We start from the raw sequence: 13,138 nt of genomic DNA on the forward strand, positions 1-13,138 counted from the left end.
CCCCCTTATTGTCACTTTAGTAACAGCTCTATCAGCGGGCTACAGGAAGACTCTGAGATCCATTCAGCCCCAAATAAGTTGAGCAGCACTTGGTTTACTGTTTGAAGAATATGGAGGAAGCTATTAAGTTATTGTAGATGATAACCCATTGAGTACATGTCCTGAAAGTGGTGTCCTCTTCCCTGCAGGTGTTTCAGCCCAGCTGACAAATACCCGTCTGAGGAGGAACACCTCAGTGGGAACCCCCTTCTGGATGGCTCCAGAGGTACAGTATGCCTAGAAAGGATCCCACATCTCTTTCCACTACATTAGCCTGGAGCAGATCCCAATGGGCCATAGTTAATAACGATCAGAGAGATAACGCTGTCAAATAGAATATTCATGTGGAAAAGTGAATGGACAGCTTTAATCATGACTCAGCAGTACATGCACGGTGCACCCTCTCATCTTTAATCATGACTCAGCAGTATATGCACGGTGCACCCTCTCATCTTTAATCATGACTCAGCAGTATATGCACGGTGCACCCTCTCATCTTTAATCATGACTCAGCAGTATATGCACGGTGCACCCTCTCATCTTTAATCATGACTCAGCAGTATATGCACGGTGCACCCTCTCATCTTTAATCATGACTCAGCAGTATATGCACGGTGCACCCTCTCATCTTTAATCATGACTCAGCAGTACATGCACGGTGCACCCTCTCATCTTTAATCATGACTCAGCAGTATATGCACGGTGCACCCTCTCATCTTTAATCATGACTCAGCAGTATATGCACGGTGCACCCTCTCATCGTTAATCATGACTCAGCAGTATATGCACGGTGCACCCTCTCATCTTTAATCATGACTCAGCAGTATATGCACGGTGCACCCTCTCATCTTTAATCATGACTCAGCAGTATATGCACGGTGCACCCTCTCATCTTTAATCATGACTCAGCAGTATATGCACGGTGCACCCTCTCATCTTTAATCATGACTCAGCAGTACATGCACGGTGCACCCTCTCATCTTTAATCATGACTCAGCAGTACATGCACCCTCTCAACAGAAGCACATTATGTTCACAAGTGATCATTTTGTAACGAGTGACTGCAATCACATCCCTTTGTCCTGGACTTTTTATGAAAGGTTCAATAGGAATATTAGGTACCAGGTGTAGGAATATTAGGTACCAGCTGCAACAGCGTTGGCGATATTGTTTTCACCTTGTGTGTTTGTGTCTGTGTCTCTGTCTGTCTGCCTGTCTGTCTGTCTCTATCTGCCTGTCTGTCTGTCTGCCTGTCTGTCTGTCTCTGTCTGGCTGTCTCTATCTGCCTGTCTGTCTGTCTCTCTCTGTCTGCCTGCCTGTCTGTCTGTCTCTGTCTGGCTGTCTGTCTGTCTGTCTGTCTGTTTTTTTGTTTTTTTGTTTTTTTGTTTTTTTTAACCTTTATTTATACAGGGGGAGTCTCACTGAGAGCAATGCTCTCTTTTTCAGGAGCGCCCTGTTCACATTCACACACACATTCATACCTGGAAGCTGATCAGTACAACCACAGTCTGATCTGTTGGTCACTGATCAGCTCCACTGGAGCAGTTGGGGTTAAGGGCCTTGCTCAAGGGCACCTCAGTGGTGGTAATGAGGGAGGGGCAAGCGCTGCCTTTTCACTTTCCCCACCCAGATTTATCCTGCCGGTCCCGGGGATTGAACCGACGACCTTCCGGTCACAAGCTCGCTTCTCTAACCATTGGGCCACCACTGTCCACCACTGCCCACCACTGCCTGTCTGTCTGTCTCTGTCAGCCTGTCTGTCTGTCTCTCTCTGTCTGTCTGCCTGCCTGCCTGTCAGTCTCTCTCTGTCTGTCTGTCTGTCTCTGTCTGTCTGTCTGCTTCTCTGTCTGTGTCTGTCTGTGTGTGTGTGTGTGTGTGTGTGTGTGTGTGTGTGTGTGTGTGTGTGTGTGTGTGTGTGTGTGTGTGTGTGTGTGTGTGTGTGTGTCTGTCTGTCTGTCTGTCTGTCTGTCTGTCTGGGTCTGGGGGTAAAATAACAAATTGCACTGGCTTTTCAAATAGTAAAACAAAGTTTTAAAGTAGCCAACAGAAAGTAAGTACCTAGCTGTCTGGCAATGAATGGAGATCCGGCTTGTTTGTCATCTTATTATCTCACATCACAAGCGTCCGTTGATTCTACAGGACATTGTGGGGCCAAACATTCATCAACCTGTCATTTACATCGAGGACAAAACAAAACACCACAGAGGAAACTGATTTCATGGACATTCATTTTGGCACAACACCGGACTTCTTGCATGCTGAGTGAATTGATTTAATGTGAAACAGTGTTTTTCATTCAGAGATAAAAGACCTTAGAATCACAATTGAGTACAGTGTATTCAACAAAGCCCCATGTAATAATTAGAGCTAGCATTTATGCAGAAGCCTAACTTGGATGTTAGGGGCAATGGGTGAGAGCAGGTCACTGTCATTAGGCTTATCAAGTGGACTCTTCCCATCCATCTTTCATTGCATTGGGCCCACACACCGCCTGCCCCCCCCCCTGCACTCTCTACACTGATCCAGATTAGATTAGATTACACATGACGATTAGATTAGATTACACATGAATGATCCCTGTGGAGAACCTGGGTAAGCCTATACTCCTCTACTGTACACTACCTGAACATAGGGCCTACACTAGTTTTAAAATGCCTTGCTTCCCTGTGTGTGTGTGTGTGTGTGTGTGTGTGTGTGTGTGTGTGTGTGTGTGTGTGTGTGTGTGTGTGTGTGTGTGTGTGTGTGTGTGTGTGTGTGTGTGTGTGTGTGTGTGTGTGTGTGTGTGTGTGTGTGTGTGCTCTGTCCCTGCTTAGAATAACCTTGCAAATCGACGTGGCAAATAAAAAGGGATGCTTTGTTTTACATGTATTTTGCATGATTTGCAAATAGTTGTAATGAATTAGCATACAGTACATGACGTATTCTGCTCAGGACTCAAGGATTTTAATCTGATTTGAGTAAGATGCACAGTCATGAAGAAAGTGCTTAGAGAGAGTCTAGACTGGGAAGGCTTAGGTTGGTCGATCTGTTGATGTCTTCTGGGAATCAATAGTGAGAATCTTTCATAGGATTTATTACAGTAATATGACAGGAAAAGCTTTTTGGATATTTGTTTTGTGTTTTGGTTCATAAAGGTGGACATTCTACAGGATATATTAGCACATTTAGTCTTACCTGTTAATAGAGAGGATTTGTTTAATTCACTTTGAGTTGTGGGGTAAGTTCAGCAGTTTTTGCACAATATTATATTTGTTGGATGTTTCGTTTTTGACTAAAGCTGTATGCAATGTTAGTGCATTCACTGATGATCATTTTAAACCTACAGAAGGCTGTTCATCTCTTTGAGGAACACCATTTTTATGAGTTTTTTTTATCAGTACAGTAGCTCAAAGTAACATTTTTGTGCAAAATGGGAATAGATTTAACAGATTGATTTTCCTGTTTTCCTAGCCAGTGTTACGTAGACCTGTAGGGTACGTGTGTGTGTGTGTGTGTGTGTGTGTGTGTGTGTGTGTGTGTGTGTGTGTGTGTGTGTGTGCGTGCGTGCGCGCGCGTGCGTGCGTGCGTCTCTTACTCAATCAGATATTCAGATTCATTGTTGATTGGGTACCATATTACCCGGATGTTGATGATAGACTGTGTGTGTGCTGTGTTGATGCTGATGAAAGTGTCTGGTGTGTGTGTGTGTGTGTGTGTGTGTGTGTGTGTGTGTGTGTGCGTGTGCGTGTGCGTGTGCGTGTGCGTGTGCGTGTGCGTGTGTGTGTGTGTGCGTGTGCGTGTGTGTGTGTGCGTGCGCTATATTGCCCCCAGCAGATGATAGTGTAGATTTGTGAGGCAATCCATAATCTCCCCTCTGATATTGGACAACTCCACAAACGACATTACTGTCTAGATATTACAGATGTTTGCTTAGTGTGTTGTGTGTGCATCACTCTTTTATTGTCTCTGTGTGTGAGTGTGTCCGTGTACAAGTGTGTGTGTGTGTGTGTGTGGGTGTGTGTGTGTGTGTGTGTGTGTGTGTGTGTGTGTGTGTGTGTGTGTGTGTGTGTGTGTGTGTGTGTGGGTGTGTGTGTGGGTGTGTGTGGGGGGGGGACATGCACATGTACAGGGGTTGACAGAATAACAGAAATGCCTACATGCTAGAAAAACAATGTATGGATATGAAGTACCTAATAAGGAGGGGTAGAGCCACCTTCCTATGTATGCAAGTCCTGAACTGTGTGTCAAAGGATATTGGACCATTTGTCATAAAGGAAAGTCTGTACTTCTTTGAGGGATGAAGCAAGCGGAAATTGTCTTCACCCCAAAATGTCCCTAAACTTGCGAGGCAGAGATGATCTCCATCTTACCATGCTGCCATCATGTGCACTTGAATCTGTCCCAGCACTGGGCTGGACCAATCAGTGTCAAGGCAGCTAGGGGCGGGATTAGGTACAGCGACAGCGAGAAGCGAGCCTGTGATAGATGTGAAAGACATATGGTTCATCCAATCACCTGCTAGGTCTTTTTTGGAAAGCGCCTGCCTTTTTCCAAACAGTTTCCAAGGAGTACCCGCTGCCAAGCAGTTCTGTGTAGCAAACAATCTGGCAGCGTCAGGTTAAAACGTCCCATAAAGGTTCAATAATGTCCAGATCTCGTCATTTGGGAGGCCATGGAAGAGTTTGGCTTCATCCTAGTGTTCATGAAACCACTCTCAGATTTGTTCAACAGTGTGCAACAGTGCATTATCATTTTGGGATAAGGGAACTTGTCTGCACGGTGTTTGCACCATAGGGTGCACCTCATTCTTCAAAATGGCTGCTTCCTTGGCCATGAATCAACTTCTACGACCATGCAGAGCAATCATCATATCTATTGACTCCCACATGATGGCTCATATTGATTACAGAGCCACTATCCATAGCAGTTAGCAACACTGTGCGTTGCCAGCATCCTTTGGCTTTCTCCAAATGTAAAGAAATCTCAATGTAGAAATACAAGCTAACTACCACTAACTTTGCAGTTTTTGCCAACTACACCTGTTATTCGGTACTCTGTTAGTTGGTTCATATTGCTTTGAAAACATATAAGTGCTGATTTTTATACTTCTTTTATAGCTGGCACATACTGTTAATTAGAATTCAGCTTAAATTGTCATTGTAATTGTGATTATAAACTTTTAGGTCATTTTTCATGTGGTGTCTTCATTCCCCCCCCGGATGTTGCAGGTAATAGCATGTGAGCAGCAGTTGGACTCGACCTACGATGATCGTTGTGACGTGTGGTCCCTCGGCATCACCGCCATAGAGCTGGGAGATGGAGATCCGCCGTTGTCTGAACTCCACCCTATGAGAGCCCTCTTCAAAATCCCCAGGTGAGCTTCCAGCAGACCATAGCAACCTGTACAATATTACCAGAGGAAGATGTTTCTAACAGACCACAGCAGCCTGTACAGTATTACCAGAGGAAGATGTTTCTAACAGACCACAGCAACCTGTACAGTATTACCAGAGGAAGATGTTTCTAACAGACCACAGCAGCCTGTACAGTATTACCAGAGGAAGATGTTTCTAACATGTTTCTAACATGTTTCTTGGGGCGGCTTTAGCACAGGAGGTAGAGCGGGTCGGCCAATGACGCAAGGGTTGGCGGTTCGATCCCCGCTCCCTCCCAGCTGCTGTCGCTGTGTCCTTGGGCAAGACACTTAACCCTCCTTGCTCCCGATGGTGTGTAGGCACCCTGCGCCATCGGTGTATGAATGGGTGAATGTAGACTATCTACTGATTGTAAAGCGCTTTGGATAAAAGCGCTATATAAATGCAGGCCATATATATATAAATGCAGGCCATTTAGTTTCTAACAGACCACAGCAACCTGTACAGTATTACCAGAGGAAGATGTTTCTAACAGACCACAGCAACCTGTACAGTATTACCAGAGGAAGATGTTTCTACACCTTCCCTCTCTCTTACCTTGCCTTTTTACTCTACCCTCCAATTTCCAATCCCACTCAATCCTGACTGTTCCAGCTATTCCCTCGTGCCATGTTGCCTTTTATCTTCTTGTCTGTGCTTGTGTCTTGTTGCTTGTTTTAAAGGCCAGGTCTTACTCGAAAAAGAGATCATTGATCTCAAGTAACTACCTGGTAAAATAAAGGTAAAATAAAGAATAAATAAATCTTGCTTGCTCTTATTTCTTCACCTAGCACCTCTCTCTTTCCTAGCATTAGTATGAATGAATTCATCTTTGGCTAGGCCGGCTTGCTAACGGCTCGTTCACACCTACAATGGCAAAATCGCTTTTCCGCTGTGTCGCAGCGTTTTGTGGGCGTGGAAACCAGCTTCCAGCTTGGAGCTGTAGAAATGTTTTCAGGTACACAGAAGGGTGGGGGGAGGAAATGTGTAGGAAGAGCTGTCATTGGGTAGCTTTAACAAAAGGTCCCGCCCTAGTCCCGCCCTTCGAGCGTGAAGCCACTCAGAGACAAGCCGCCTCTAGTCTGCGACAGCGAAATGCTGGGCGGTTCCTGCGGCAGGGGGCGCGAGGTTGAAATGGACCAATCAGACGCGGAAATAGAGCAAGACAGCCTATCAAGATGCAGCGTCAAAGAGGCTTTCACAGGAGGCATGCCGCCGAGCGTTTCATGGTGTGCACGAGCCGTAACAGTGCCAACGTGATAGAAAAGCATCATATAGTTGATTGTTACCTTACCAGACAGGATTATGTTTTTAAATTCCTATGATAATATGATTGGCTAGCTGGCATTTACGTCCATACATTAATACATTAATACATAATACATTATAAGGAAAAGAATGGGGTGGTTCATGGCAGCGCTTCAGTATAAGGAAACCATCTTAGCCTGGTCAGTGAATTGATTTAATAGCCACAAATTATATGACATTATAAAGCACCAAATCCACAAATTTCTTATGAAGAGGCATGCAACAAGCTAAAAAACGTATTCTCAAAGAATGAAAGACAGTAAGACACCAAACTCCACCGTGCTTTAGAAACTATAGCTACATGAGCTGGACTTGGTTATTCATACAGTATGGAGAAACTGTGATTCTTTCATTTCAAATGTCAACATAAATGGGAAGAATCTTGACATTTTCTGGACTCAACAACAGCATTGGGGATTCTCCTTGGTGTGGTGCATCCCTGCACATGTGGATGTTGTGGTGCAGGACCAGGTACAGTTGAGGTCTGACCAGTGTCTTTGGTGGGTCAACTTGTGTTGCTCGCACAACACAACTTGCACTTGACTTACTTCCAGTTAAGATTTCATCCAAGTTATATGAAATATGGACAGCGGGTCTATTTCTACGACATTCCTATTCTGTTGGCAGAGGGGAATGTGACGTCGGGGCTCTGCACAGAGCTTGTACTGGGATCCAAATTAAATTGCCATCTACAGTTCCCTGGTGCAATGATTTGCTTCTCTATACAAGCTGTCAGCCGACAAAGTGCAGTGTTTTATTCCAAATGGCTTTCTTTCTTTTGGCCCTGATCCCATGCGTTCTGTGGGGGAAGCTTCTCTCATCTCTGTGTGTTGTGGGCTGAAGGTGAAAAGTAATTGTTTATTCTCTCCTGATTCGGGTTGGAGAGCTGCATAAGCACTTATCATCGCTGCCATCTCAGCGGCACAGCACTCTGTTCATCACTGCCTGCAACAGTGTACGCCCCTCTCTCTCTCTCTCTCTCTCACGCGCACACACACACACACACACACACACACACACACACACACACACACACACACACACACACACACACAGACAAACAAACATGGGCACACAAACATACATACATGCATGTCTTATTTTACATAATAACTCTTGTATTCTCTCTCAAATACCTACATGTCGATTCGTACAAAATAACCTACACACATGTACTCCAAGACACACACACACACACACACACGCACGCACGCATGCACAGACACACACACACACACACACACACACACACACACACACACACATACACACAGAGGCCATTCCTCTGTCACAGCCGTCCTGTGTATTTTGCTCAGGGGGTCACGCCCCCCAGGAGCCAGCCATCACACAGCTTTCTCACAGTCTACCTGACTGCTGCTTCCAGAGCTTCAGGCTCCTCACAGTCTACCTGACTGCTGCTTCCAGAGCTTCAGGCTCCTCACAGTCTACCTGACTGCTGCTTCCAGAGCTTCAGGCTCCTCACAGTCTACCTGACTGCTGCTTCCAGAGCTTCAGGCTCCTCACAGTCTACCTGACTGCTGCTTCCAGAGCTTCAGGCTCCTCACAGTCTACCTGACTGCTGCTTCCAGAGCTTCAGGCTCCTCACAGTCTACCTGACTGCTGCTTCCAGAGCTTCAGGCTCCTCACAGTCTACCTGACTGCTGCTTCCAGAGCTTCAGGCTCCTCACAGTCTACCTTTTTTTTTTTTTTTTTATAATATTTTTATTTGGTTTTTCTGATTATAACAAACAAAGACAAGAGCATGACAGCTCAGACACAACATTGGTCTGGACAGTGACAGAAGGTGAAAGAATAAACCAAAAAAAATAAGTGAGAAGAAAAATAAGGTCAATCTCCAGAGACATGATGCACTACATGATTGTTTGGTGCAAATTTCTCTTCTCTTAAAAATTTTTTTCCCCCTTCTGGTCCTTTATACCAGAACAAACAAACTCCGACAGAAACAAAACAAAAAAAAACAGACAAAAAAAACACGCGCGTACACACACACTCCAATGCTACAACATGGTGATTGTGGTTGTAAAGATATAAAAATAAAAATAAATGAATCTTGTGAATAGGATCCTGCATAGGGGGATCCAAGGGAGGTCAGTCAGGCGAATTACCCGCCGTCCCTGACCACATCGAGGTAGGCCAGAAACGGGTCCCAAACAACAACAAATTTTCCAAGTGAGTTGGTCCTCAGGAACCTGAGTTTCTCCATCCGTATAACAGAAATCATATCCGCCAGCCACCGCTGAAAGAAGGGTGGAGAGGGGGACTTCCATTCCTGCAAAATTTGTTTCTTGGCAACAATTGTCCCCTGTGCCAGAGCTTGTTGCACAGCTATGGGGAAGTCCAGAGAGGACTCCGAGCAGCCTAGGATGGCGAGCTCTGCTTCCGGCTGAAGGGCTATCCTGTAGGCCTTAGAATACCAGTTGAATACCTTGGTCCAGAATCCAGTCAGTAAAGGACAAAACCAGAAAGCATGAGACAAAGTGCCCTCGGATACATGACACCTGTTACACAGTGGTGAGACAGATGGATAAATCCTGTGCAACTTATGGTTAGAATAGTGGAGACGGTGAGTGACTTTAAATTGGATCAGTTGGTGTCTACTATTAACTGAACAGAGTTGTATCATAGACAGGCTCCTATCCCATATAATGTCAGACAGCTCAATGCCGAGTTCGCCCTGCCACGCTTCTCTAATCCTCTCAGTCGAGGCTGTAGTGCAATTATCAAACAGGCATACAAATCTAGAAATTAGACATTTGGAGTGAGGAGGGCTCAGCAATACATCAAAGAAAGCATGTTCCTTTGGGAGCACTTCAAAGGTGTGAATCCTGGATCTAACATAATTTCTAAGTTGCAGAAATCTGAGCCAGTTGGTACCAGACAGCTCAAACTTCCTTTTCAGTAGATCAAAGGATGCAAAATGGCCATCTATGTATAAGTCTTTGATGGAAACTAGACCCCTCTCACTCCAGGCATGATAGTTTCTGTCTGACCATGGGGGCAGAAAAGAGTGACTGAAACAAATTGGCATGTGAACAGAAACATCTGGTAAATTCAAAACATTCCTAATTTGGTTTAGGATTCTAACAGAGTTTTTCACAACAAAGCTTGGATTTTCTAAGGTCCCAGGGTTATCTAACTTAGCAAACAATATAGCTGACAGTGAGGAGTTGCCAACAGAGCTGGCCTCCATTTTTAACCACAGGGGGGCCCCGGAAGTCAGATCACCAGGCGTTCCTTGAAGCCAAAACATTAGAGCTCTAACATTAGCAGCCCAGTAATAGTGCCTAAACACTGGTAAGGCCAGGCCTCCTTCAGACTTGGGTTTTTGCAAATGAATTTTTGAAATTCTATGATTCTTATAGTTCCAGATGTAAGACATAATTATGGAGTCCAGTTTTGTAAAAAAAAGCCACTGTGAGAAAAATGGGGAGGTTCTGACACAAATAGAGGAACCGGGGAAGTGAGACCATCTTAATTGAATTTATCCGACCAATCATAGACAGAGGCAAAATTTTCCAATTTTCTATACATTGTTTGAGTCTTAGAATAAAGTCATCAAAATTCAACTTAACTATTAGTTCCGGATCTCTGGGTATGGTCAAACCAAGATAAGTAAGGTGATCCTTTGCCAGTTTGAATGGGAGATTTTCCAGAAAACCGGGAGTGAAAACATCAGAAAGAGGCATGAAGTCACTCTTTGTCCAGTTAATTGTGTACCCAGAGAGTTTACTAAAGGAGGTGACTAGTTCTAGGAGAGGGGGAATCGATTTTTCTGAGTTATGTAGATATAATATTATATCGTCAGCATACAAACTGATACGCGTTTCAGTCCCACCAACCTCCAGCCCGGCAAGGCTTGGGTGACTACGTATTTTTAGGGCTAGGGGTTCAAGTGCAACAGCGAAGAGGGCCGGAGAGAGAGGGCAACCCTGCTGGACCGAGCGAAGTAGTGAAAAGCTAGTTGACTTGTCGCCATTAGTTATTACTGAGCATGTTGGACTAGCATATATGAGCTTTACCCAGGATATGAATGATTTGCCGAACCCGAATCTACGCAGTGACTCAAACATATAAGGCCACTCAACCTGATCAAATGCCTTCTGTGCATCAAGCGATAAAATAGCTGCGCCGTTAGTCTTACTATAATCTGTATATATAGTATTGAGGAGACGTCTGACGTTAAAGAACGAAAACCTATTTGGAATGAATCCTGTTTGGTCGGGGTGAATAATAGATGACAAATGCTTATTTAACCGGGTGGCCAACGTTTTAGTGATTATCTTTCTGTCAAAGTTCTGCAGCGCTATGGGTCTGTAGCTTGCCGGGTCTACTTCCTCCTTCCCCTTTTTTAAAATAAGGGAGATGTTAGCTTCATACAATGTTTTAGGTAAGGCATTATCTTTCTTAGAGCTGGATATCATTCTGAGGAGGAGTGGGGCAAGAATGTCATAGAATTTCTTGTAGAATTCAGCGCCAAAGCCATCCGGTCCGGGCGCTTTGCCTGATGGGAATGATTTAATAGCAGATGTTATTTCTTCCAGTGTGAAATCAGAATCTAAGTCGTCTCTGGCGGCATCGCTAAGTTTGGGTGTTTCGAGAGGGTCAAAGAAGTCATTCAGATCAGACTGAGCAGCATCATACTTAGATGAATAGAGTTCACTGTAAAACTCCCTAAAACGATAATTTATTTCTTTTGGGTTCGTCAGCAAGGTGCCCCTCTTTGATTTAATAGTAAGGATTGACCTGGAGGCTTTAATGCCCTTAAGCTGGCGCGACAGGAGCCCCTCTGGCTTATCTCCCAATTCAAATTGTTTTTGTCTCAACTTGAAGAGGAGAGTATTTATTTGACCACCCAGGATGCAGTTGTATTCATATTTTAGCTTCAGTATTTTATTATAATCTTCAGATGATTTCGAGACCTGGTATGTCGCTTCAAGGGCGGGGAGAGTGTTCTCAATCTCTAATAATCGACTCCGTCTCTCCTTTCTGGCAGCGGATTCATATGAGATTATGTCTCCACGGATGACAGCTTTGAGTGTTTCCCATAGTATGGAATCTGAGACTTCGCCGTTATCGTTGAATTCCATAAAGCATATCAATTTAGAGGTGATATACTCTATGAACTTCCCCTCAGCGAGCAGGGAGGTATTAAAACGCCAAGAATGAGTCTGTTTGGGGAGAGAGAGACTTAGGGACAATGTCAAGGGGCTATGATCAGAAATCAGTCTGTTATGGTATTTGGTGTCAGTGACGTGGGAAAGCAATTGAGAGTCTATTAAAAAGTAATCTATTCTGCTATAGGACGTGTGCACATGAGAGTAGAATGAGTATTCCCTGTCAGTGGGGTGGTGAATCCTCCAGACATCAACCAGATTTCTAGATTTAATCAAACTGTTTAAGACCTGTACTGATGAAATATGTGGGGGTGGGCGTGAAGATAATCTGTCTAAGTGTGGATCTAGGTAGCAATTCAAGTCACCTCCGATTATGATATTCGAGTAATTAGCATCAGGAAGTAAATCAAAAACATTTTTGAAAAAGGTGGGTTCATCTGTGTTGGGACCATAAATATTAAGTAAAGTTAACGGAAAAGAATCAATAGTGCCAGAAATTAAAATGTACCTTCCAAAAGGATCTGAGGTGATGGAGGTGAGCTGGAAAGGAGTGTTTTTGTTGAAGAGGATGGCAACACCGCGAGCGTGGGATGAAAATGATGCTTGGTAGACCTGGGAAACCCAGTTGCACCTCAGCTTATGTTGTTGCGTTGACATGACATGAGTTTCCTGCAAAAGGATGATATTCGCCTCACAGTCTACCTGACTGCTGCTTCCAGAGCTTCAGGCTCCTCACAGTCTACCTGACTGCTGCTTCCAGAGCTTCAGGCTCCTCACAGTCTACCTGACTGCTGCTTCCAGAGCTTCAGGCTCCTCACAGTCTACCTGACTGCTGCTTCCAGAGCTTCAGGCTCCTCACAGTCTACCTGACTGCTGCTTCCAGAGCTTCAGGCTCCTCACAGTCTACCTGACTGCTGCTTCCAGAGCTTCAGGCTCCTCACAGTCTACCTGACTGCTGCTTCCAGAGCTTCAGGCTCCTCACAGTCTACCTGACTGCTGCTTCCAGAGCTTCAGGCTCCTTACAGTCTACCTGACTGCTGCTTCCAGAGCTTCAGGCTCCTCACAGTCTACCTGACTGCTGCTTCCAGAGCTTCAGGCTCCTCACAGTCTACCTGACTGCTGCTTCCAGAGCTTCAGGCTCCTCACAGTCTACCTGACTGCTGCTTCCAGAGCTTCAGGCTCCTCACAGTCTACCTGACTGCTGCTTCCAGAGCTTCAGGCTCCTCACAGTCTACCTGACTGCTGCTTCCAGAGCTTCAGGCT

General features: G+C 44.9%; 1 protein-coding gene across 1 annotated transcript in view; it reads left to right on the forward strand.

Annotated features, from left to right (window-relative positions):
* Positions 1 to 5,396, forward strand: part of LOC310789092 (myosin-IIIa-like) — a gene marked incomplete at both ends in the record, with an annotated part of 48,047 nt that extends 42,651 nt beyond the window's left edge. Inside the window, 2 exons of the mRNA XM_083650688.1 lie at positions 189 to 265; positions 5,247 to 5,396. Coding sequence (XP_083506814.1) covers positions 189 to 265; positions 5,247 to 5,396 — 227 coding nt within the window. The remainder of the gene's footprint in view (positions 1 to 188; positions 266 to 5,246) is intronic.
* Between the last annotated feature and the right edge of the window lie 7,742 nt (positions 5,397 to 13,138).

Source organism: Poromitra crassiceps, assembly GCF_964638095.1.
Source record: "Poromitra crassiceps genome assembly, chromosome: 2".
NCBI classification, from domain to species: Eukaryota; Metazoa; Chordata; class Actinopteri; order Beryciformes; family Melamphaidae; genus Poromitra; species Poromitra crassiceps.